Genomic DNA, 23323 nt, shown 5'->3' with positions numbered 1-23323 from the left:
TTGAGTTGTTACTGAATGATAAAGTAAGTCCAGTTGGACAACACTTCCTACTGTTCAGATTCCTTAACGGATCTGTTATCCAAGTGGAAAAACCATTAAATCAAATAAAATACATTTTTAACCAGTCGCTTACTATTTTCTAAGTTGTATGTTCAACAGAAGACAATTTAAGCCATATATAAACCTCCTTGTTCCGCTTCCATCTAGCACACACCACCAACGTTTAATTGCTCGGTTTCTTAAGTTATTAATGTTATTTACACTTAATTTATGTGATCAAACCATAAAGTATTGCGCTCATATTTTTTTGCTTGCGTCGTATTCAATTAGTAACCGAGGATAAATCGAGTAAGAAGAAGTGTCACTTCCGGCTACCATTTATAAAGCTACTTGGGAAACGAACTAGCTAGCGGCCATCCAAAGCTAGCGACACGAAGCATAGCGATTATATGTCGTTCCAGTTGAATGGATTAATTGTCTCTTTGAGGAATATGGAAATATCTTCAAAATACATGTAAGTGTTGCCAATGTAAGTGTTTTTCCAACTTGATTAAACAAATGTTAGCACTTAAATCAATCCAAGTGTAAAAGTATTAACGAGCTAACGTTTGTTATGTTAGTTAGCTTCATGAGAGGCACATAGTAGCTAGCTACAGCAGGCTGATATAATAATTTATTAATTAAATAAGTCATTTTATACAAAATAGGTTATTCGTCAATCACAATATAATATAAATAATGTAAAATAACCAACAATATTGTCAATGTTTCAAAACAATTGGTCCTCGAATAAAATGAGGTAATCTGCAAACCAAAAAAGTTAGCTAGCTAACCCCACTTGCATAACGTCAGCCAACCTACTAAGTTGAGTTGTTTCTAACAATATCTTAAACTTACTAACGTTACATGCAATACTTTTTAAAATTATGATTTACTTTTTCAGAAATGATCAGTCAACCAAGGGAAACCTGTCAACACCTGGAAAATAGCCGCACGAGGCTCCATCTGCTGACCAGTAGAGGTAACTGCCACAACACGCTCAACTGAAACCACAGATCAGTAGTATACCAGTATAGTAGCAATCATACATGTGTCACAAAGTAAACTAAACTGTGCGTAAAGGTAATACTATACCCATACAATTCAATTGAATATATTATTTTTAGCTTAATATTTAAGCCAGTGGATATCCAAAATCAAAAATAGATGCAAAGTCAGAGTGTGTTTTACTCTTTAATTTTGTTGAGTTTTAGAAATGTAGTCACACACAGAACCTTCCAAAAAGAGGTAAAACAATGTTGACACCTCCAGGAGCATGTGGGTGGGGTGATGTGTGGTGCAGAAGCTTGATCACGAGGAGAAGACTAGGCCAAACTGGAATTGGATACGATCGATAGCACAGACGAATTACGGTGTCCGGAGCAGGAGATTTACCAGACCTTATTTTGGTATCAGCGAGGATTCACTGCAGATCATAGAAATCATTGCTGTAGATGGTGCTTGGAGTTTCACAGAGGACAGAGTATCTCTAAATCTGATGGTGATGAGCAAGAATAATCAATGGTTTCAAACTCATTTAAATTGGAAAAAATGTAACTGGTTATTAAATTAAATTTGAACTTACTGTCATTATCACTCAAGACAAATGAGTAAGACCCTTATGTTGTGACTACAGTTCAGCCTTTGACCTTTTCACCCCATTGCCTCTTTTCTCTCTCTCTCACTCACTCACTCACTCACTCACTCACTCACACACACACACACACACACACACTCACACACACTCACTCTCACACACACACACACACACACACTCTATACCCTAAGGCACAGAAATTCAGAATATCCTGTAAAACAGATGTTGTTTATAGTATAAAATGTCAGAGATTTTCATATGCTTAAAATTAGTATATCATTTCTGTTGTGTCTATAAACAAAGAGGAGGTCAAATATAATTAAATTAAAGCATAAATGAGTAAAGAGTATATTGGCTGTCCTAAAGAATGAACTTCCATCTGTTGATACATTTGATATAATTAGTAAATTCCACATCATCCATGCGCTTTAGCTTTCTTAACTCTTAGTGGGGTCCTCATTCCCCTGGGGCATTCTTGAGCCTGCTTCCAGAGGAGAATGTTTTGCTTTTTAGATGAGCTAAGAAAATATAATAACCTATTAGTTGGCTTGTTTTTCATCCTAAATACCAATAACAAGAATCCCTTTCTCATGGACTAGACATCCGAAATGGCCTCTAATGGGGCCAATCGTGCAGGCAGAGCCAAATGGCCTGGCAAGTCATTCAGAAAATACTCATATTTTCATGTTGTCAAGCTGATAGTGGGTCATTTCGTAATTGCAGTCATCTTGTGCATACTTAGACAGCTAGAAATATTGTAATTAAATACAGTAAACACATTGAGAAACGGAGGCGTAAAATAAGACTTCTCCTTGCGTAAAATGTTCATCTCAGATGCAATGGTGAGCAGAGGGAGTAGAGAAAGTAACAGATTGCATGAGGCAAATTAAACAGGATCTTCCTGCTGCCCCCTCACAATGTTATTAGATTATCTCACATCCTTATCAATTCAAGAGGGAGGAAGTATTGTATGCCCCAGTGTGCCTGATGCATTGTGCTCAATTCATAATGAATGACCCAACATTCAATTAAGAACACTCTATTCATCACAAGCCATGATTTAAACTTGTTTGTATGGTCTTGAAGCCTATGTCTGACTCTGTGCAATGCCTATGTATGGGACGCAGTCTATTCTCTTTGGTCTTTAATTGCCTTTATTGCCCGAGATACATGACGAGCAGCTTTAAAAAGCACTTATTGAGCTGTAGATGGGAGAAATAAGAAGGAAATGGAGAAGTCTGACCGGGGAGCTGTGTGAAAGTTCTGCGAACGCCGGCCAAAAAGGGCTTATAAAGCATAGTTTTATTAGCTGTGGTGTCACAAGCATAAATCGTGATGCTCTGTAGTGGCCTTTAGAGGGGGAAATAAATCATTATCTCGGCAGAAAGTGTGTGTGTGTGTGTGTGGTGTTGTGCGTGTGCGTGTACGCTGAGAACAGCAATAATAACTGACTGTTTACAGTTTGTAACCAAACGTAATTTATGGTGATGTGGAGTTCGGCACAGAAGATTGAAAACTAGCCCACATTTCAATGACACATTACACATTTGAAAACCTTCAGTAACGTGACATTAATTGACATTTACCAAACTAATCACAAAATCATCTCTTGATGATTTTGTTTCTGATTTCCACTCTGGGTATTTTAGCATTTAATCTCTGTTGCTTGGAGAGAATTTGCTTTACACATGTAATGTATGCACCCTGCTGCTCAAGCACAGCGACGGACTCCTTTATAGTTGTCGTTTTAATTGAAGAATACATTCAGATGGTATTGACTGCACTTTAATCTTTCAAGACAAATTGATGTGCCACGGATCAGGGCCAAGAAGAAATAGCTTAAGGATTGTCTTGCGAATGTTTCATGGTACTAAATGTTACATAATGTTGATTGCTCAGTAATAGTCTATCTACTTGTTTTTAAAATATTCCAACAACCATTATAACCTATTGGAGTTTGTTTATTTTCACTCTTCATTCATGCTGTTATGACGGGGCTTTTATCCTGTACAGTTTTAAACATATCGATGCCAACTGTCAGCATCCGTCCTAACAAAGTCTTGCGATGATTTAACAACCTTGGGAAATAGCTTTATCTTGGACAAATGATCATTGCCACAAAGCCTCAAATACCAATGTTTTCTAATAATTCTCGTGTCAAATCGTTCGTGGGAACTCTATCAGCAAAGAGTGCATCTATAGTTTACTATTTGTGGTGAGTAAAATATGTTGTATTTTAAGACTCGGTGACATGTTTGAACCCAAACATGTGTACCGCAGGAATCTCAAGAGTCCCAGAGAGCAAGTCATGGGAATCACTCTGTTATTAACTGTAAATATGAGAGGTTATTGCTGGAAATGTTTGCTAAATTAAATTAAATTAAATCAATTATGGATGGTGCATTTAATTTATTTCAGGTTTGCAGACTGATAGTGGCCCAGAAGTCTATTTGTTAAAGCAAAGTGGATGTAAATAAAGGTTAAAGTGCTGTGAACAGTGTGCGTAAAAAAAAAAAGAGACTCGATGGGGAATGTGGATATCAGACCACATGATAAGCTTGTGTGGATATTAACCTCTCAGTGTAATTTGAAGCAGCCACTCATATCTCTATCGCTGCACGGTTTTTGTTTGACTCCAGGGGCTGATTTAATGATATCCTGATATGAAGGGCTATAATTCATGATAAACTCAATATTGTTGTGCCACCCGTACCTCGGAGGCGTAATTTTCTTTTCATATAATTGTCATGTTCTCGTGCTTGTTATGAGTGAAGGAGATTGTTGGTGGTTAGGGAATAATATATTTTGGGGTAAAATTTGCTTTTATGTGCTCTCGCTATTGTTTGTGCTATTATGCAATAAGATGCATTATTTTCTTTTTCTTTTTAACTATGCAATACTGTAGCATAGCATGTATCTACTTTTCTGAATGCCTTTCTCTCATTATGATGAGGGGCATACTTTTCAAAAAGCATTCGTCGCTTCAGCATGACATTTCTCTTGCTGAGTAATTGCTGTCATGAGCACATGATTAAAATTTCAGCCGTAATGAAATTATTGGCCATGTTTGTTTACAAACGGTTGACATTGTTGTGGATATATTTGTAACATATTGCACATTATTATATTCGCGGAAGACTTCTCTTCAGAATCTTTCTCTTCATGTCTGAATCACAGTCGGTCGGTCTTTAAAGCCTTTACAGTTTGAAGCAGGAGAACCCAAACCATGAAAGATGGCTGATAGTTGACTGATACATTCAAATGCGGTTACAAATGACATGTCGGAAATGTCTCATCCATGTTATCACAGTTGTACGATGTAAACTCACAGGGTGTCGCTGAAATACTGCACGTTAGATAGTTTTGCATGATTTTATAACACAAACATTTAGAGATGTGGAAGTACACAAAATGTTAAAACACAAACATGCTACATTTCACATTTTCTTTCAAATATTCAATAAATATATTTTATAATGCAATATTTACACTGATGGGAGCCTTTATTATGGATGACCAAAAAAATGCTGTTTTTAGAAATGCATTACATTTAAAGATCTTATTTATAAACTTCTCCTGTCCCTTTTACAGAGGATCTTTTTAAAAGACCTTCTAAAGTCATTATTGAATATAGTGTAAATAACAGGATTCAGTGAGCTATTGCAGTAACCGAACCAGAAGAACATTTTGAACAGTGTCTTTGGGACACAGCAGGCGTCACACACAGCGGTGAGGGAGTATGTGAAGAAAAAGGGGAACCAGCAAAGAACAAACACTCCCATGACCACAGCCAGAACAAATGTGAAGCGCCTCTCCCTGTACTGCCTTCCTTTCCACTTGCTCACTCTCACACAGGGCTGCGCCTCTGGCTTCAGACAGGTTTCTCCAGGCTTCACCTGAGCCATTTTGGTTGTTCTCATACCCCTCTTCTTCTTCAGGGAACATAGGATGGTCTCATTCCCATCAGACGAGGAGGGATCTTCCTCCACGTCCCCCTCTTCCCCCTCCCTCCCTTCTCTGTCTTTTCTCTCCAGGGGGTCCAAACCACACTTTGTGTCTGCGTTGCCATACTCTCGCTGCCTTTCACCTGGCGGGGCTCTTGTTCTTTTCTTGGCAATCTGGTATATTCTAATATACACCATGATCATGATGACGCAGGGTGCAAAGAAAGAGGCAGTGCTGGAGAATATGATGTACCATTTCTCCTCATTAATTTTACATTCAGGGCTGTCTTCTTTACCCTTGTCCTTTTTCATCGTGATGAGTGGAGGAAATGAAATGATAGCCGCCAGCACCCAAACTATGAAGACTGTGCATTTAATCCTGCGCGGTGTCCTTCTCAGGTTGTACTCGATCGCCTGAGAGACGGACCAGTATCTGTCCAGGCTGATGGCGCACAGGTGAACAATGGACGAGGTACAGAAGAGCACATCCAAAGCCAGGTAGATTTCACACCACACTTTCCCAAAGTACCAGTAACCCATCAGTTCATTCGCTAAAGAGAATGGCATCACTAAGGTGGCAACCAGGATGTCCGCACATGCCAGAGACACTAAAAACAAGTTCTGAGGTGCTCTCAGGGATCGGCTGGTGATCACAGCGATTACCACCATGACATTGCCAAACACAGTTAGCAGTATGAGGATGCCCACCAGGATCGTTAAAGGCACAGTGGTCTGCACAGTATAAGGATGCCTGCCAGGCAAAGTCTCATTTCCGCTGGTGAAGTTAAGACAACCCATCAGGATGAGCTGTGGTGTCGATGATATCGTCTCAACAGTTGAAGCTGTGCTTGCCAGCAGTTTATTAATATAATCCAATCAAGAACACGGCATCAGAGAATTTAGTCTTTTCATTTTGTTCCCTGGAAGATCTTTGCTGAAAGAACTCTGTGCTTCTTTCCTCAGTGAGAAAATGCACTCCAGCCAACAGAATAATGAGAGTGTTCTTCTTTACATTAAAAAAGACCAAAAATATTGAAAGGAATAAAGGGAACTTAGATGTATTCCCAGTTTCCCACATGAGATGAGGATTTTTAAAACGGATCTATTCTTTAAAAAAATATTTTAGGATAAAAAAACTTGCTGTTAAGTCCCTTGGAAGACGTTGCATAAAACAGACTTACATTGCAGATAGTGTCGGCTCAGGGAGGTCTTGTCATCTGATGTGGCTGAAGTGGAGAGTCCGTCTTTTTATATCAGCTTGATCTGACGCTGAGGATCTGTGATGCCGGCTCCACTTCAGTGAGATCAGGAATGGGCGGAGTTCATCTGCTGCTGGAGATTTAAAAGCAATTTGTTGTTGCTCCCAGACCCTGAAACCATTAGCTGATTATGACATTAACAATATTTTTGATTTATAGTAGTAATATCTGTACTTTATTAAATTACAATGGATTAATAGCACACTCTTTATGGTTTTGCCGTTCTACTGTATGAACAAATTGGTCAGATATATCCTGTGAGAAAAAAAGTTTGAAATAATACCTGAATCTGCGGAGAGGATCGGAGCCTCTTACTGAAGAGATCAGTTACTAGTAGTGTGAGAATAAGAGCAGTACTTTTACAGGAATAGAGATTTCAGCTAGACAAAGTGTGCTTTCCCGATAACAAAATAGAATAAATCGAAGTAAATGCAGACATTATAATAATGTACATAATGTGTTTTCTTGTCAACTACTATGCACATTTTTTTTGCTGTATGACATCTGTAAACCAGTCTTAATTTATTATCTGCAAAACCGTATGTGTGACAGATTATGGATATTCTGTCGAGGACATCACTGATGTTGTGACTACATGTCTTAAAGGGGTAAAAAAGATGTATGATTTTATTTATGGAGCACTCCAACATGAGATTACCATTACCATTGTGTGTGTGTGTGTGTTTTTTTTTTTTTTTTTTTAAGTAATTCCAAGCATGCAAACCAGCATGCATTGCTAGTTATCTACTTAAGGATTGTTATGTAATTATGTTTTATTTCAACTCAGCACACATATTTTACATTTAAAAAAAATGTATTAGATGTAAAAGGGTTTCTATAAAGAGATATATTTGAGTCTTAGTGCTCTGAGGCATCTCTATGCTAGTCAGCTGACATCCATACTAAAGTACAAAGTCTAGTATGTGTTGTTGTAGCACAGCTTCGCTGCAACATGTGTGTTTGAGGAGAGAAACACACATATCACCTAGCATACCACACCATCCTAGCAGGATAATCTATTGCAGTGGTTGCTAACCTTTAATTTTGACCGTTTAATACAAAGCCATGTATGTAAAGAAAAAATTGTCTTTTTTTAATTATTATTTTAATGTATGTAATGAGTTGTGGACTATTATAAAAAATTAAAAAATGTCCCTTACACTCTCACACTCAGACAGTATTAATTCAACAAAATGCAAATAATTAGTTTTTTGGTTCTTTAGTCACGTTGTCAAGACCCCTTAGATTATAAAATGAGATTAGAGGTTAAAAAAATGTTTAATGTTAAAAATTTAAAAACGGTCACAACACCAACCGTATACCATATTATGATATGACTATAGTTGCAATATACACAGTAATGCAAGTTAATTATAGCTACATAGCAGTCCGGTAAATGATCAGCAGACTGAAGATACTACTGTATTGTGGATCTCCGCTGGGGACGCTAACGAGATGCTCTTCTCTTATACTTTTTATGATCTCCCTTGTTATCGCGAGAAAGTCTTTCGCCGACTTCCGGTTGGCTAATTGTGTACGGGAGGAAGGAACGCTGTACTGTTGTTCTTTTAAGCATTCAGGCAAATTGTCGACTTCAGATTTGAGTGCTTGCGGTATTTATCAGTTAAGAACATTTACACCGAGGTAAGATTACACCCCGACTCTTTCTTTTTGTGATTGCCCCTCGGCTGCTCTTCGCTAGCACTAGCCGCCGTCCGTCAAATTGACGTCGACGAAAGAAGGCCGGGGGTATTGCTAACCGTTTTAGCGCCAAGCTAACGTCATTGTTGTGACCAATTTCATGTTTTTCCTTTCACGTTAGATTAAAGGTAACCAACGTTTCACTCGTATAGCAAGTATTAGTCACTACACGAGCGATATATGTGTTTACATCAATGCTAATGTATGGTAGCTCTCTAATATAAGATATTTACTTTTTAGCTTGTCGGACGTGCTAACGTTAGCCAATTTAACTGGAAAACGCTATTGTTTTTGTAAACATACAGATGTCTGAAGACTTGGTCAAGCAGTTGAACAGCTACAAAGCCCAGCTACAGCAAGTAGAAGTTGCCTTATCTACCGACCAAGAAAATGAAGACCTCCTTAAGCTCCAGAAAGACTTGCAGGTTTGTCTGAATGTTGTATGTTTTAAAGTGACTTATTGTATTTCAAATTGCTGGATTCGTCTAGAAGCAAAAAGAAGCGGTAATAATTTTAGGTTTATGAGTAAATTAAAACCTAATCGTTATATTTAACCAATACTGAATATTCAGTGTAGAAATTAAATGCCACTGAATTTAAAGCATTGCAATGTTTTAATAAACCACCAATCTGAATTTATATGGTTTAAGCTCCTCGCTTTGAATTGAATTGGTTACTATAATCCTTAAGGCTTTTTTTTTTGCTTTTTCTAGTAATGTGAAATGTATATTCTTACATTTAAAAAAATATACATCCTAGATTACGAACAAATATTATTTTAAATTCCTTTTCAGAGTTTTAAAGTGTCAAGTAGGAATTGCCATGGTGTTTTATAGGTGTTTTCCAATTTATATCTCTAAATTGCTAATCTTGAATTGTGAATTATGTTGCAAGGAAAAGCCAAAACACTAAAAATACCAATAACCAATTTTTCCCCCAAAAAAAGTGGCCACTCTTTACATCTGATTGGGTTTCTTCTGTAGGAAGTCATCGATTTGACAAAAGACCTCCTAACCTCACAACCCGCTGAGAGTGCTTCCAGTACCAAGGGCTCAGAAACGGTTCCACAGAAGCATGGCTGGAAAGTGGGGGACAGCTGCCTGGCTGTGTGGAATCAGGACGGACAGTGAGTATCACCAGCCTCTTCTTACATTTCATGCAACCGCATTGTAAATAGCCCTACAATTATTTTTTATCTTTGGATCATACTTTATTGAAAAAAATGATCTTATGAAATATTGTAAGATAATTAGTGCATTTTGTTTATTCAGATAAGGCCAGTTTTTATTTGTCAATTAAAAAAAGATTTCACTCACTGAGAAATTCCCCCAAACCACATGATCCACACCGCAGGCCTTAGATTTTATTTTTTGTTTCTGTGTTATGATGTTATTTCGCAGTGGCTGATAATTCAGCAGTTGTCAGTCAATATTTCTAAAAACATACTTATTATATTGTGGTGTTCTATTCATATTCTACATTACCTATCACGGCACTTGGTTGTAAACCCAAGACCCATGAAACACCTTCTTATTTTAACAAAGGTTGTTTTACCTTCGTTAGATAATGAGGTGTTTAATTGTAATCAGCTTGTAAAGTAGTAGATAACAGATCTTAAAATATGAATAAACAAGTGCAGAGACAAGCGGCTGTCATTTTAATTTCATCCATGCTTAACTTTAAGGGGAGCAAAAGTATGTTTGTGGGAAATGTAAATACTCTAGGCAAATTGTTATCATAGTAAAGGCTCAAGGAATATCCTATAGTCTCATATCGCACATATTCACTTATCATTAAGTTTTATATATTGGTTTAAACATTGCTTATTAAGTAGAGTATTTGGCTCATACTCACCTGCTTACAGACGTGATTCTTTGACAGGGTGTATGAGGCTGAGATTGAGGAGATAGACCGGGAGAACAGCACCGCAGCTGTAACCTTCGCCGGGTACGGGAATGCTGAAGTGATTCCTCTGCAGAACCTCAAGGCAGTCGAGGAGGGAAAACATACGGACGAGGATGGGAAGCCAAAATCAAGGTACGAACTAAAAACTATAGTGTCTCTCACTCACTTAATGTGCGACCACTATTATATATATATATAATGTGCTTACATCCTGCTTATTATAGTATTTTAATGAAATGAATATTGGGATTCATGTTACACTGCAAGTTACACCTAGTTTTTTAATTGGTTACCTTGGTATTTATAATTGTAAGGAGCTCCCTTTTTTAAACTGTATGACTATATTTCTAGAAAATGATCAGTAATTCAGTAAACACTACGGTGCCATATTCATATTGCCTTGTAATTACATGGGTGCATTTCCAGCCCAGGTTGATCTAATAAATCAAATGCTGACTTTTAAACGATGTCTGAATTTGATATTTAAACAGGAAAACATGGGGATTCTGGAAACATCTCTTAAGCAATCCACCAAAATCAGTCTCAGCTACATGCAAACACCGTGCTTCATTAGTCCTTGTTGGTGGGAAATTACATCTGCCCCAGAGAACCCCAAATCAACATGTAATTAAAATTAAATTAAATTAAAAATGAGAACTTTGAGTCATTGTTTTGAACAAAGAAAGATAGTTTCTATGCACATACTAAGGAGTGAGACCTCTTAGTGTGTGCTCTTTTAACATAGATTTTCCTCAACGGAGAAGGCTTCAGCAGAGTTATAGTTAATATACCACATTTCAGTTAATACAATGGTTCCATGAGTGCAGTATGTTATGTTAACTGTATGTTAGACTCACTAATGTTATTATTACATATTTGTTATGTTGTTTGTGATTGCATTTGTACGTCATTGACAAGATTGAAATGTTTCTCTTCCTGCTTTGTCTTTCTAGGAAAGAGCAGATAGCAGAGCAGAGAGAGTATAAGAAGAAGAAAGCCCAGAAGAAAGTACTGAGGATGAAGGAATTAGAGCAAGAGCGGGAGGAACAAAAGTCAAAGTGGCAACAGTTCAACAACAAAGCCTACTCAAAGAACAAGAAAGGACAGGTACTATATTTTCTTTTTTCTCAAGGCCTGAATTTATCTGAGAGTGCTGGGAAACCCACGGTGCATTGAGCAGACGCAGTGCACAGCGGTTATACTGTAGATGTCTCCTTCCTTTTGCTTTCTACCATCAACATCAGTTAAATAAGAGTCAAACTGTGAATTCACACAGTTGCATGAATCTCTTATGATTAAAAATGACTGGAGGGGCTAGGTAACTTGAAACTAGTTGCTCACTGTCCATGAGTTTCTGTTAGAAGATTGTGTATTTATATAGTAAACAGTTATCCAATCATTTGTTGTAATATAGTTGGAATGATTAATGGTGGCATTTTGTGTTTTTCTAGGTAAAGAGGAGCATATTTGCATCTCCAGAAAGCGTCAATGGAAAGGTGGGAGTGGGAACATGTGGTATTGCAGACAAGCCAATGACCCAGTACTATGACACGTCAAAATACAATGTCAGACATCTGATGCCTCAATGACCTGATTTATTCTGTATATAATAATCCACTGTATACTACCTGTATCAGTGCTTTCCATTGTGTTTATACATGATTTACGTTTCCCAAGTAAAGAAAGCTTTGAAAGGAATTGCTTGCACACCATTGTTTGAAATATTGATGTAGTTTTCTTATATATTATGTAGGTACAACAAAACAAAAACAAAACCAGATAGGGGGGGTTTTCCCTGCACTGGAACAAAGTCACCTGTTTTGTAAGAACAGGATCCGGTGTTGTAGATAAACCGTATAGTTTGTTGTTTGTGTCCAGGTTCCTCTGAGGCCAAATACCTGCTAAGATGAGGATAAATATACACCCGCAGATTTGGTTTGTTGTACATTTTGAAGCTGGATTTTAAATACTGACCCATTTTGGGGGGGGGGGGGTCTGGAAGTCAATAATGCTGATTTGACATGGCTGAATTTACGTTTTAATTTCTATGTATATAACAGTGAAATAAACGTTGTTTTGTTTTCAATTTTTTAAATAATTGCTTCCACCTCATTTTGACCATTTTTACATTATATATTCATTGCTCTGTCGGTCCTGTAGGTGGCAGTAAAGACTTGTACCATTATTAATAAATTGAGCATCATGCGGCAACTGTTGATAACGGCCCCTTTTCCCATTTATGTCACACACGTTTAGTTTGACATGTCAGTCTTTGTTAGTTCAGGACGCTTAATTGAGAGGGTAAACTACAGACTTAATTGATTTGTATAAGTCTAATGTAAGGCACCCAGGATTTGAGCATCAATGGTAGGCTTACCAACAAAAAAGACAACATTGATTTATGTCTGGGTGGTACAGGTTTATTAAGATTCCAGGGACAGTTATCAGGTAACATCGTACTAGCAGGGGACCAGCAGCATGTTTTGCAAAAGGTCACATTGGATGGCTGATTAAGCACGAGAGAAAACATTCTGGGGTGTGCTTTGACATGTCCTTAACAAAAGTCTTTTTCATAGTGCATTTTATAGTTTCCCAAACAGGTTGGGGGGGGGGGAAAAAGACCTGTAACAAGGAACTTTGTGCAATACCCATGTTAAGACACAATTTGGTGGTGATCTCCTTAGGACTTGGACCAAAACAAAATGCAGATAAATGGTCATATTGAAATGCCTTATTTGGTTTCATGGATTCTAACAGGTCAGCAGTGCAATTCTGTGTCAAATATACATTGAATTATTAATGGGTTAAAGTCTCCAAATTTCAAGGATTTGAACTTGTTCTGTTTCTGCTACAATACATAAAATATACAGTAGTAAACATTGAAGTATAAACCAAAATGAGTATTCTGTAGTGTGTGTTGTTCATGCTACAGACATTTCTTAAGACTTGTCAACCCAAAGCACATTACAACATGATTAGACAAGCTACATTCAATACACATGCACCATAGCTTTTAAAAATCAATTAGTCATTTTTACTGCTGAATATTAAAACTGATACTACTACTACTGGAGCAAGTGGAAAACTAGCAAACTGCGATTTGGTGTTGGACGGACAGAATAGTGCCATAAACACAGCAGACGATAAAAAATATATGATAAAACTAGACGCTTTATTGCTTTCAGCCTTGTGCTTGGACAAGTGTGGGATAGCTTATTACTTTCAAAATAAAATTGAATTTGTGCGCAGTGTGAAAGATGTGTTCTTTAAACAAAAACATTGAGTAATGCATTAAACCTTTAGCGCTGCGGGGGTTAATTGTTTTTCATGTCATGTAATTTGGTAAACATAAAAAAACCAAGACCTAGCTACAGTGAAATTAAATATACCAAAAAATAAATACTATAATCATAAGAAAAATAAATTAGAATAACAAGTGTGGACTACACCACCTGTTTGGATACGACTGTATTTCAGTCAAGAGACGGGACGCCACATGGGTCAGTGATGGTTGTGGCTCCTAAAGCAGAGGTTGTTGGAGTGGAATAAACATTTTGGAATGCAGACATTGTAGCCCTTGCCACTGGCTTGTACACTGACAAGAAGTGATGTCTGGATATATTATCCTAAGAATTGGGGCAATGTTTTTACAAGGCAAATGGAGCAAACATTCCCAATGGTGAGCTTCTAGCTGGTATTGGGTTTTAAGTGTTTTTTTTTTTTGCTGGTTTCAGAGGATCAACTTGACTAAAAAGGGTAGAGGTTCCCCCAGTGTTGGACACTGGTGTGGTCATGGGTTGTCTACGGGGGGTCAGTATTGAGTGCAGGTAGGGTTGATCTCAAGCTGGTTAAACGGATAAGGGACATTCAGGTGATTGGTTAAGTCAACTCTGAAAACGAGGAAACTATAGTGCCAGTTAAATTTGAGGCGGTTGTGTAAAATGTTTCAGACGGATGTAGAAGAGCCCCTTGGTTGTTTTTTTTGGAAGGAGACATTTTCAACGTTTAGACTTGAGTTGAACGTAAGGCTGGTTCAAAGGGTGGAGTAGACGTTAAATTTGTCAGGTAAAAGGTTGGGATTGAGTCTTGTGTCTTCTTCTGAACACGGTTAACCTAAACTGCAAAGGGAGAGTGAGAGCTGTAGGCTGGTACTTTTGAAAAGGTGAAAGCCATAAAAGACTGCAGCTGAAGTGAAAGCATAGGCTGGTGCTTTAAGCAGAGAAGGCCAGTTTTAGACTGCATGTGGAGTAGCCCTCATCACTGGCTGAGCTCTGCCGGCTGCTGTGGTCATCCAGGTCACTTGCACCACTGGTGCTAACGCTGTCCATTTCTCCATGGGAGAACTCGGTGCTTTCCACATCAACTTCAATCTCCTCTGCTCCAAAAAAAAAAAAAAACACAAAATGAATACAGATTACATTTCTGAATCATGCAAGTCAGAATATTTTTTTTAATTGTGCTTGCCTAAGTGAGTATGAACACTCACCTCTGTCAGACTCTGAGCGGTCAGAGTCCATGCGGGAGCCCAGGCAGACCCTCTCCCAGTCTCCATGAGGCTGCAGCTGGGAGAGCTGCCTCTGCAGGTGCCTCTGCTCCCTCTCTAAGGTCTCCAGCTGGTGCAGACTCCTCCGGTCCATCTCTTCAAGTTTCTGAATAAGAGATAATTGTATTGTTATGTAAAGACAAATCGACACTATCAGTGCGTATGGATCCAATGTGGTGTATTAATCACAATTAGATGTTCCTCATGATTAACTATACGTATGAGAGGATGGAGAACTTGTCTCGGGTGCGGTGATGTTCATATGTAGTTGAAAAGAACAGCAAGTCGCTGGTTGGATTGAAGAGGTGGATACAAGTGCAAGAAGGCAGAAGGCAGAGTAATTGCTTTATGGGTTTTGTTATACAAATGAATATGAATCTTGTCCTACTTTTGGCAGAAACTTTCATTCTTTGCCTTCTTAGCTCTAATTTATTTAAGCTTGGACATTGAGTTTCATTTGCGATGTTCAATAGTGGTTTTAAATAAAGCTTGCCCGTATGCTTGAAACGACACAAACAAACCACTTGAATGTGTCTAAACAGGCCAACAAAACACAAAGTCTTGAAGAGGCACTATGACCTTCAGTAATCCAAACACTTCACCCCAATCATCACATCTGTTCGTGCTATAAATATAAAACTGATTAATGCTACTATAGTTACATATTAATAAGTACTAACATTGCTGTATGCGAGCCAGCTGTCAAACAGGATTTACTGCTTGTGGGGGGGAAAAAACAAACACTAACAAAAAAAAAAGATGATATTTGTAAAATAAATACTGATTTGGGATTGAAAATCAGTTAAATAAGACATACTGTATTGTTTCTCACAGAAACATGTGCTGTATTGTATCAGTTGCCATGCACGGCTCATTTCCTCTAATGTCTCCCATGTTGATTCTCTAAATTACTGTACCATAAGGGAGATCTTTGCACGAAGGCACAGAGGGATATTTCAAGAGGGTGCTACGTTTCCAACAATCAGAAATACAATAACATGACTGGAAGTATCGATGGCTTTGACTGGAGTTTGGTCCAGCGATGCACGTGAGAGAAGCACATTATTCCTGTCGCACAATACAGGTTTTGCTTCCTGCTGCTCGCACCTGTTCCACCCTTTTACTCTCCTACACAACCTCTGGTTCCAAATATAAAAACCCCTCAGCAATCAGTGGCCACATTTCATGGACTTTAAACAGGCAAGTCCAAAGTCAACAGTTGACATCATATAGTAGGTACTTGATCCATTTCCCCCCCCCCCACCCCCCCTTTCTGTAATAAACTCCCACAGACTGCTGCCAGGATTGCTTTCATATTGCAGCCCACAATCATCCCTTTACTGCTTCCCATTGCTCGAGCCTGCACAGACTGGGCTTTAGGAAATCCGATATTTCCCCAAAAAAATATCTTATCTGGCTTAGACCGTAGCCCTCAGGGGAGCCAAAGTGTTGAGTCTCGGATGCTCCGACGCTACATAATCATTTGTGCAGTTCAGTACTCAGTGCCTCATAAATGCAGGCAGTTCTCTCTCACTAAATATAACATTTAACCACTTCTGATGGGAGGCGAGTGACACTTTAGCACCAAACCTGCGTCAGTTTGCCATAACGTATGTTGTCCTTATACTTTATATTAGAACTGAGCCACAAGGCTCAAAGATAAGGTAGGAAGTCCAGCCCCGTTTCCTCTCCCTGGTGTGTATACCCAGTCATCTATGATTCTAAAATAATTTGTCTTTGTTGAACTAACGCACCTAGGAATGTATAGAATTTCAAAATTGATCGAGTTCAGGCTAAATATTGAGCGGCCTATGTAGACAGTGGAGCTGCTCTGTGTTCATAACTAATGACAGTAATGTATCACAGCAGTTTGTACCTCCACAAGAAACCACAGGCTGTAGGCCACCGAGGCTCAGAGCGAAAATACAATTTTGTTCTAAAAATAAAAAACAGGATCAGTGTATTGACTGGTTGGGCTTTTGTTAACCATCACTATGGATTCACATAGGAATCAAATGGGTGCAAGGAGCGTCCCCTTGTACATCAAAGTTGTCCTCTGTAGTACTGCAGATCTATATGTGCTGTCAATATGACATCAGTCATTTGTTTTACTCAGGGGAGCAGCCAGATATCTCTTAATTATAGAAATATATGAGTGAAAGGCACAAATTCTATTTTGCTCTGTGAGCGTTTAACACAACTACGTAGGGAATAGATACATTTACATGTATTCAATCGGCAGAGGCTTTTGTACATAACTATATACAAAAGAAATGCATGTTTATAATGACAATTGCAAACAATAGGCTCTGTCAAAATGTCATCAGCGTCACAGTAGATTTCCACATGACGACTGTTGCTGCTGATACTTTCCCAAACTGGCATTAGTGACCGTTAACAGTGGGAACAGTACTTGAATACGTTAACGTCATTACTAGTGAGCACAAAAGATGACAGAATGTAGCCCTTAATCCCATGAGACTGTACAGCAGGGGCTACCACACCTTGATATGTACTTTGGCCTTGTTGAGCAGTCCTAGTGTGGTGTGCCGACTGCAGTCTGGTCCCAGAGGGATGAGGGACTTCAACCTCTCCAAACACAGGCGGAGATGTGCTCGTCTGTGGGAGGAGACACAATCAAGACGGGTCATTTATCTTAAGGGACGACATTGCACGGAGTAATGTGCATCGTACAGCAATTATACAGACAGAAAGATGAATTCCCAGACTAATACATCATTGTCCTCTGCGCTGATTCGGATTAAGTCAGATTATAATATTTCCTTCTCATCCAATGTGATTAGTGTTGTAATAGTTGAGGCAAATCACTATTGGATTGGAACAATTGTAATAGTAATAGCATTAATCCATGCTGGGATGAGCAATGTAACAATCAAGGTATTCAGGCACTTGATTTATCTGTTTATTCATGCTGCTAGTTAACCGCACCATCATACTCCTTTGCAACTATGTATAGATCTGTCTGGACACAGATTTAAAAGCTGCTGAGGTCAGCTCGATACCGTTTCTGATCCGCCGAGGCCTCCGGGCCTGTGGTCTGAACGAATGCAGAAAACTGGCAAAGGACACTCACTGTCCTTTCAAATAAGGGAGTAAAATGTAGGTCAAGTTGTGATGTCATCTCTTCTCTCTGCATTGGCCACCATTTTGTAATATAAAATAAGCCTTTCGCCTGAAGATCACTTAGTGCATCTCTCAATCCAGGATTCTCACACACTTGATTTGCTTTTTGAAGATTAACTGGGAAATGTAATTTTAGGATAAATGTGTCCTGACATTTATGTCTCGCTCAAAGCAGAATCTGCCTCATCCTAGAGCAGTAGAAGCGAGCTACTGTTAGATTTGCGTCTGAGAATCTCTCAGGAAGAAGCCCTGTAAACAGACGGTTTCCATTTGCTGACTAGGGAAATGTCTGCATGTCCTCCAGGAACAGTGCTGCCACTGAGGCTGCATTTCATCTCCCTTTGATTTGCCTCGCAAAATGCATACTGCCATCGTACACAATATGTGAATTTCCAAGATGCCTTTTTTGTTAGTCCTGTGATGATAATAAGCTGATTTATAGGCCTGCAGTGCATCTCATTTTGAAATGGTATGCACCAGGATATGCAAACATGGCAGAATGGAGAAAGTGTGTGGTTTATCAGCTTGAAGCTCCATTTTGAGACAGCTGGCTCTTGAGATGGACTCCCTGTGTACCTACATTTGCTAAAGCAGTTAAAATGCTGTGGATATTTTGTCTTTCTCTCCCTCCTCTGGTGACTTGCGCACGTAACTTATGCATTTATAACAAAAGCTGATTGAAGTAAGATGGCAATAGAAATCTAAGATGACTGCCCACATCATGCTTCTTTTCCATATTCCCTCAGTGTAGTCTACCTTTCAGTACTGACTGTTTTTGTCATAAAATGCCTACAAATAACCTCTTTAATATTGTTTTACTCACCTATTCTTTTCCAGTTCATTGTGTGCTGACCTGTTGAAATTATAAACATATTAACACAACTGTTATACAAGTCTTAATGATGCAAAATACAACACATTATACAATCTATATGTACAAACCTAATCTAATAGTTACATAAACTAATGGCGGTGTAATCGTGCTATACACCATACTAATACTATGATGTTAATGTGCACCAGGGAGGATTTAAAATGTATTTTGTAATCTATATATAAATGACGACAGAGTATTCACATCTACTATATTTCATGCTAGGACCGTTTTCAAGACATTAACCTACCTATTGTGAATATTGTCCAATTTCCTGTTCTTGAATTTACGCTGTTTCTGTTGCTGTGCGGTTTCAGTTGCAGGATATGTTGAGGCATAACCATGCTCACATTCTGGTGAAGAAGAAGATGATTAAAAATCATTGTACAGTTTTTAGGAATGTGCTCTGTGTAAAAGGCTTCACTGTGGCTTGGACTTGCATGATCGATGTGACCTGATTTGAACTCTAATTCTAAATTACATTCTGAAACTACATTACCGGTACATATATTTGGCCAGTAGCAACACATCCATGGAATTAAACTTGAAAACCCTTCTTTTTTTTTTAAAGAGGGTATATATATATATATATATCAATACACTCATGCATTCTATTTTTCTAAGACACATTTCTATTCTAGATTTCTTAGTGTAGCTTAAAAAACGCCTACAATTCCCATGAATCCTCCTTCCCAGTAACATACGACGTCAGACGTGAACCTGTCTGTGATTGGCTATCTGCAGTGACTCGCGCTGGAAACATGTGTGCCGACCAATGACAACTTTACAATTTGTTCCATGTGGAAACCATGTGAACAACACATACAAGGAAGCAGCAGCTGCTCCTGAAAATGATAAGTGGGCTTTGAATTGGAAATGTTTAGAGGAAATACACTCTAAATCGCAAGTTTGTGTACAACATGGTCCTTGGATGCGATCTTTTAGTTGTTGAGGTGGATTCGATATTTTAATGGGGTTAGCGTGAAATGAGCTGCGATCAACTGAGATAAAATATTAAATAGGAAATGAGAAGTCTGTAACATTACAAATAGCTATGCTACATGAATTTACTTGAATGTGCACTTATGCAAGCCTATTAAAAAAGGATGAATGAGTCGTGCTTATTCATTGAAGCCTCCCATGATCTGCAAAAGACCAGTTTTCATGGCAGCAGATAGATAATTTAGCTAAAGCTATTGTTGCAATAAAACCTGTCTCTGGCGGTGCAATTTCTTTCTGAATTTCAAAATGTAGGACATTGTCTGACTTATTTCCACTTGCTGATATTGTGTGTATCGGGTCGATTAGACTACAGTTTTTCCAGTAGCAGGTGAAATATCATTGGCTGAGATACTGTCGGGCCAGCTCATCTGTCCGCTGCGCGTCTTTTGTCGCCTTCGCCTCTTTTGTTGTCTGCTCGGCGCATTACGTGTTAATATCCCCTACTGCCAGTGTTTACTTACTTCCGTTGTTCTTCTCGACATTTTCTATGTAATTTGCTGCATCGAGCAGCACTTGCACGTTCTTCATGAAAGTGCCGATTTGGTCCATTGCGGAACATTTGGAGTATAAAACGTCGCTGAAAGAATAGTCGGACAATTCTCCGAAATCCTGCTGGTCCATGGACACATCAGACTCCGACAGAACCTCTTCGAGTTTCAGCTCGCTGTGCTGTCGCATGTACTTTACCATTTTCACTTCAGGCTTTTTTTTTGGGGGGGGGCTTTGACAAATAAGCAGCGCTGGAATTGCTCTCCTTGTCCCGTCTGTGCTCTGAGCGGATGACTGAAATGAACTAGGCTCGATGGAATTGCAGTCCTTAGCCTCAGCCACTTGCCCTACTTGGTGGATAATCCCTCCCACTAACGCATGCACATTGCATTCATTGTCAACTGTGCCATAATATATCCTCATTATCAATACTGCAGGAGAGGAACAAATAACACACATAATGCCTGCTTTCGTTTGTATCAACTCTGCTTTATTTCACTTGACATAAACTGAATATTGATGACAAATAAGAGCTGCCATTAATGTGCATACAGTCTGAATGTTTGTGAACAGACTTTAAAAGTGAAAAGCATTAAGACCACATGACAACAGTCAGTAATAATAGTTCAACCTGTATATCAGGGTTAGTGTGATGTGCTGCTGATCTGGTGATTTGCTTACTCACTGCATCTCAAACTAAGGAGTGTCTAGGAGTGTTCTTTCCCCTGGGTGTGAATGCAATACATTCATATTATTTCAGAGGTAGTTTGAGATTATTTATCTTTGATAATCCCATTGCTTTCCCCAAGCTTTGTCTCTTGTTTTCACCTCAGCTCCTCTGGGTTTGTTGTAGAAGTATCCAGTTCTAGAACAATTTAAACTTGCATGGAGAAAGTAAAACAGTGAGATTATGATTGATGTCTGAATATGCAGGTGCTGCTTCAGTGGACGACATAGTGTGACGAGTGTGATAGTGAGAGCGAGCATACTTTCTTAATCTTTTAAAGTTTCCTGTCCTTTGGAAAAAACTAGCCGTAACATTTGGTTTACTTCTAGCTTGATTTTCCACTCCTGCTGTCCCTTTTGACTTATTAAGAAGTCATTTTTTTTCCCACACCATGAGGGGATGGAGGAGGACGGAGTGGAAAGGGCTTGCCTTTACGAGGCTAGCCATGCGTGCAGGGCTGTGTTGTGCCTCTGAGACAATGGGTGCAGATGGCTGGCCCGCTGCAGATGTGACCAGGCCTGTAACGGACGCCTGTGAGAGAGCACACCCTCCTATGGAGTCTATTTCAGCTGCCTGGCAAGGCCTGACACACACACGCACACACACACACACACACACACACACACACACACACACACACACACACACACAGAGTGCTAATCTGAAACAGAGACGCACTCTTTAGTGAAAAAGATGCAAAGGTGTCTTATAAAATCCCAACAAACACAGGCCTCTTTGTGGAACCCTTTCTCTGCTAGTATGCATTGATCCATATCATGAAGACTCTTATTTACAGGAGCATCTTCCGCATAACTCCGATGCAAATGTGAAATCAGACATCGTCGTATCTACTGCTACCCATATGCTCAAAAGGAGAGATAACCAGAGTCTGACGTTGGACAGAGAGTTCAGGGAGGGGGTGGGTGGGTGCTAAACTAACAGCATTTCACCAGGAGATGGCTCATCTTTGCTGTGAGGCTCGTGTGCAGGCCGACCGACTGTACGAGCTGCACGCTGATAGTGTCAGGGTGGAAAGCTGACCCGCTGTAGGTTGGTGTAGAATGTGACCCCAACTGGAGTAATCTGAAAAGCCTGAGGATTACACCAGTGGCTCGGCTGTCACAGAGGAGGCAAAGTCACACGATGCTTGTGCGTGTCTGTGTGTGTGTGTCTGTGTGTGTGTGTGTGTGTGTGCTCGTGTTTTTGAAAGAATGTGCCAAACATCCCACGCTGGTCTCACAGCAGGGAGCATAAGGCATTTGGGATGTTGTTTAAAGGGTAAATGTATTTTTTTTTTCTATCAAGAGCTATCTGTTTATCTATAGCTAGCTAGCTGATTCTCTCCTCTCCTCACATGCTGGTGGTCTAAAAGATGACGGTCTCAGAGGAAGCATTGTGCAGCAGCAGTCTCCTGTTGTTTTAAAACAATAGCTGCACTTTGCCCCGAGGTCACAGCATAAGGACAATCCGGCAGACCAGACGTGTGTCACCTACTCCTTAGCACGGCCAGGACACGGAAGAGCTCAGCGCTAAGCTTTGTCATCGACACATTGAAAGGGATTGTTTAGATAAGAAGTTTGGAGCCTGGCAGCAGTCGTGCATTTTAGATAAGAAAAAAGACAAACCTTTATTTTTTATTTATTTTTAAGGGTTTATTATTCCCATGATTTAAGAGAACTAATACCCAACAGCTATTTTCATTTTTAATTTATTTTTCGTATTAACTGCCAGTGTGTTTTTGTTAGCATAAGACTCATACATATGTCTTACTTCAAAATCTAATGTTTTCTTTTTATTAATTTAGTCATTTTTATGCTAATTTAAATGCATCACCTTTTGACCTCATCTTCTTGTCTGTATGTCGTCTCCTAGGAGAGGTGTGTGTGTGTGTGTGTGTGTGTGTGTGTGTGTATAGCGTTGGGGGTGGTGTAGGTATAGATCCTGTCACTCCCCCCACATGAACACCTGTTGGAGACACCAAATCCCCCCTTTGTCTCCACATCCCCCTCGCAATGGATTACCATGACAACACCCATTCATATCATGACTGAAGACTGATTATACAGCTTCACACGGTCAATTATCGCTGAACAGAATGC

The 23323-nt window shown here is 39.2% G+C and overlaps 3 protein-coding genes across 8 annotated transcripts; 1 reads left to right on the top strand and 2 right to left on the bottom strand.

Annotated features, from left to right (window-relative positions):
• The first annotated feature begins 375 nt into the window (after nt 1-375).
• smndc1 (survival motor neuron domain containing 1) lies at nt 376-12540 on the top strand. Of its 5 annotated transcripts, none has more exons than XM_029450285.1 (8): nt 376-514; nt 944-1021; nt 5980-6078; nt 8846-8965; nt 9524-9666; nt 10422-10577; nt 11399-11552; nt 11897-12540. In XM_029450285.1, the coding sequence occupies exons 4-8, from the start codon at nt 8846-8848 to the stop codon at nt 12032-12034; spliced, it is 711 nt and encodes a 236-aa protein (XP_029306145.1). In that variant the 5' UTR covers nt 376-514; nt 944-1021; nt 5980-6078; the 3' UTR covers nt 12035-12540. The 5 variants fall into 5 exon arrangements, with proteins under 5 accessions (XP_029306145.1, XP_029306142.1, XP_029306146.1 ...); XM_029450286.1 differs by having other exon boundaries at nt 400-529; XM_029450282.1 differs by lacking the exon at nt 5980-6078.
• Nucleotides 5041-6685, bottom strand: LOC115020324 (alpha-2A adrenergic receptor-like). The gene has a single exon (XM_029450279.1). The coding sequence runs from the start codon at nt 6376-6378 to the stop codon at nt 5200-5202; it is 1179 nt and encodes a 392-aa protein (XP_029306139.1). The 5' UTR covers nt 6379-6685; the 3' UTR covers nt 5041-5199.
• Nucleotides 12541-12843: 303 nt separating the features above from the next.
• On the bottom strand, nt 12844-20790 carry LOC115020325 (max-interacting protein 1-like). 2 transcript variants are annotated; one of them, XM_029450280.1, is made up of 6 exons: nt 20470-20790; nt 19257-19359; nt 18956-18985; nt 17493-17607; nt 14932-15094; nt 12844-14823 (listed from the first exon to the last, which is right to left on the bottom strand). In XM_029450280.1, exons 1-6 carry the CDS (start codon nt 20696-20698, stop codon nt 14657-14659), a joined length of 807 nt encoding a protein of 268 aa, XP_029306140.1. In that variant the 5' UTR covers nt 20699-20790; the 3' UTR covers nt 12844-14656. The 2 variants fall into 2 exon arrangements, with proteins under 2 accessions (XP_029306140.1, XP_029306141.1); XM_029450281.1 differs by having other exon boundaries at nt 12844-14820.
• Nucleotides 20791-23323: the final 2533 nt, after the last annotated feature.

Source organism: Cottoperca gobio, chromosome 15, assembly GCF_900634415.1.
Source record: "Cottoperca gobio chromosome 15, fCotGob3.1, whole genome shotgun sequence".
Lineage (NCBI taxonomy): Eukaryota > Metazoa > Chordata > Actinopteri > Perciformes > Bovichtidae > Cottoperca > Cottoperca gobio.
The sequence above is the reverse complement of the archived record's forward strand: the minus strand, read 5'-3'. Positions and strand labels throughout refer to the sequence as shown.

Coding starts and splice junctions, on each gene's coding strand:
- LOC115020325 (XM_029450280.1), bottom strand. CDS start 20,698: ATGGTAAAGTACATGCGACAGCACAGCGAGCTGAAACTCGAAGAGGTT. Junction 17,608..18,955: donor AATGAACTGGAAAAGAATAG/GTGAGTAAAACA, acceptor CTCCTCCCACAG/ACGAGCACATCTCCGCCTGT. Junction 15,095..17,492: donor AGGCCAAAGTACATATCAAG/GTGTGGTAGCCC, acceptor TCTCTTATTCAG/AAACTTGAAGAGATGGACCG.
- LOC115020324 (XM_029450279.1), bottom strand. CDS start 6,378: ATGGGTTGTCTTAACTTCACCAGCGGAAATGAGACTTTGCCTGGCAGG.
- smndc1 (XM_029450282.1), top strand. CDS start 8,846: ATGTCTGAAGACTTGGTCAAGCAGTTGAACAGCTACAAAGCCCAGCTA. Junction 9,667..10,421: donor GTGTGGAATCAGGACGGACA/GTGAGTATCACC, acceptor ATTCTTTGACAG/GGTGTATGAGGCTGAGATTG. Junction 11,553..11,896: donor CAAAGAACAAGAAAGGACAG/GTACTATATTTT, acceptor GTGTTTTTCTAG/GTAAAGAGGAGCATATTTGC.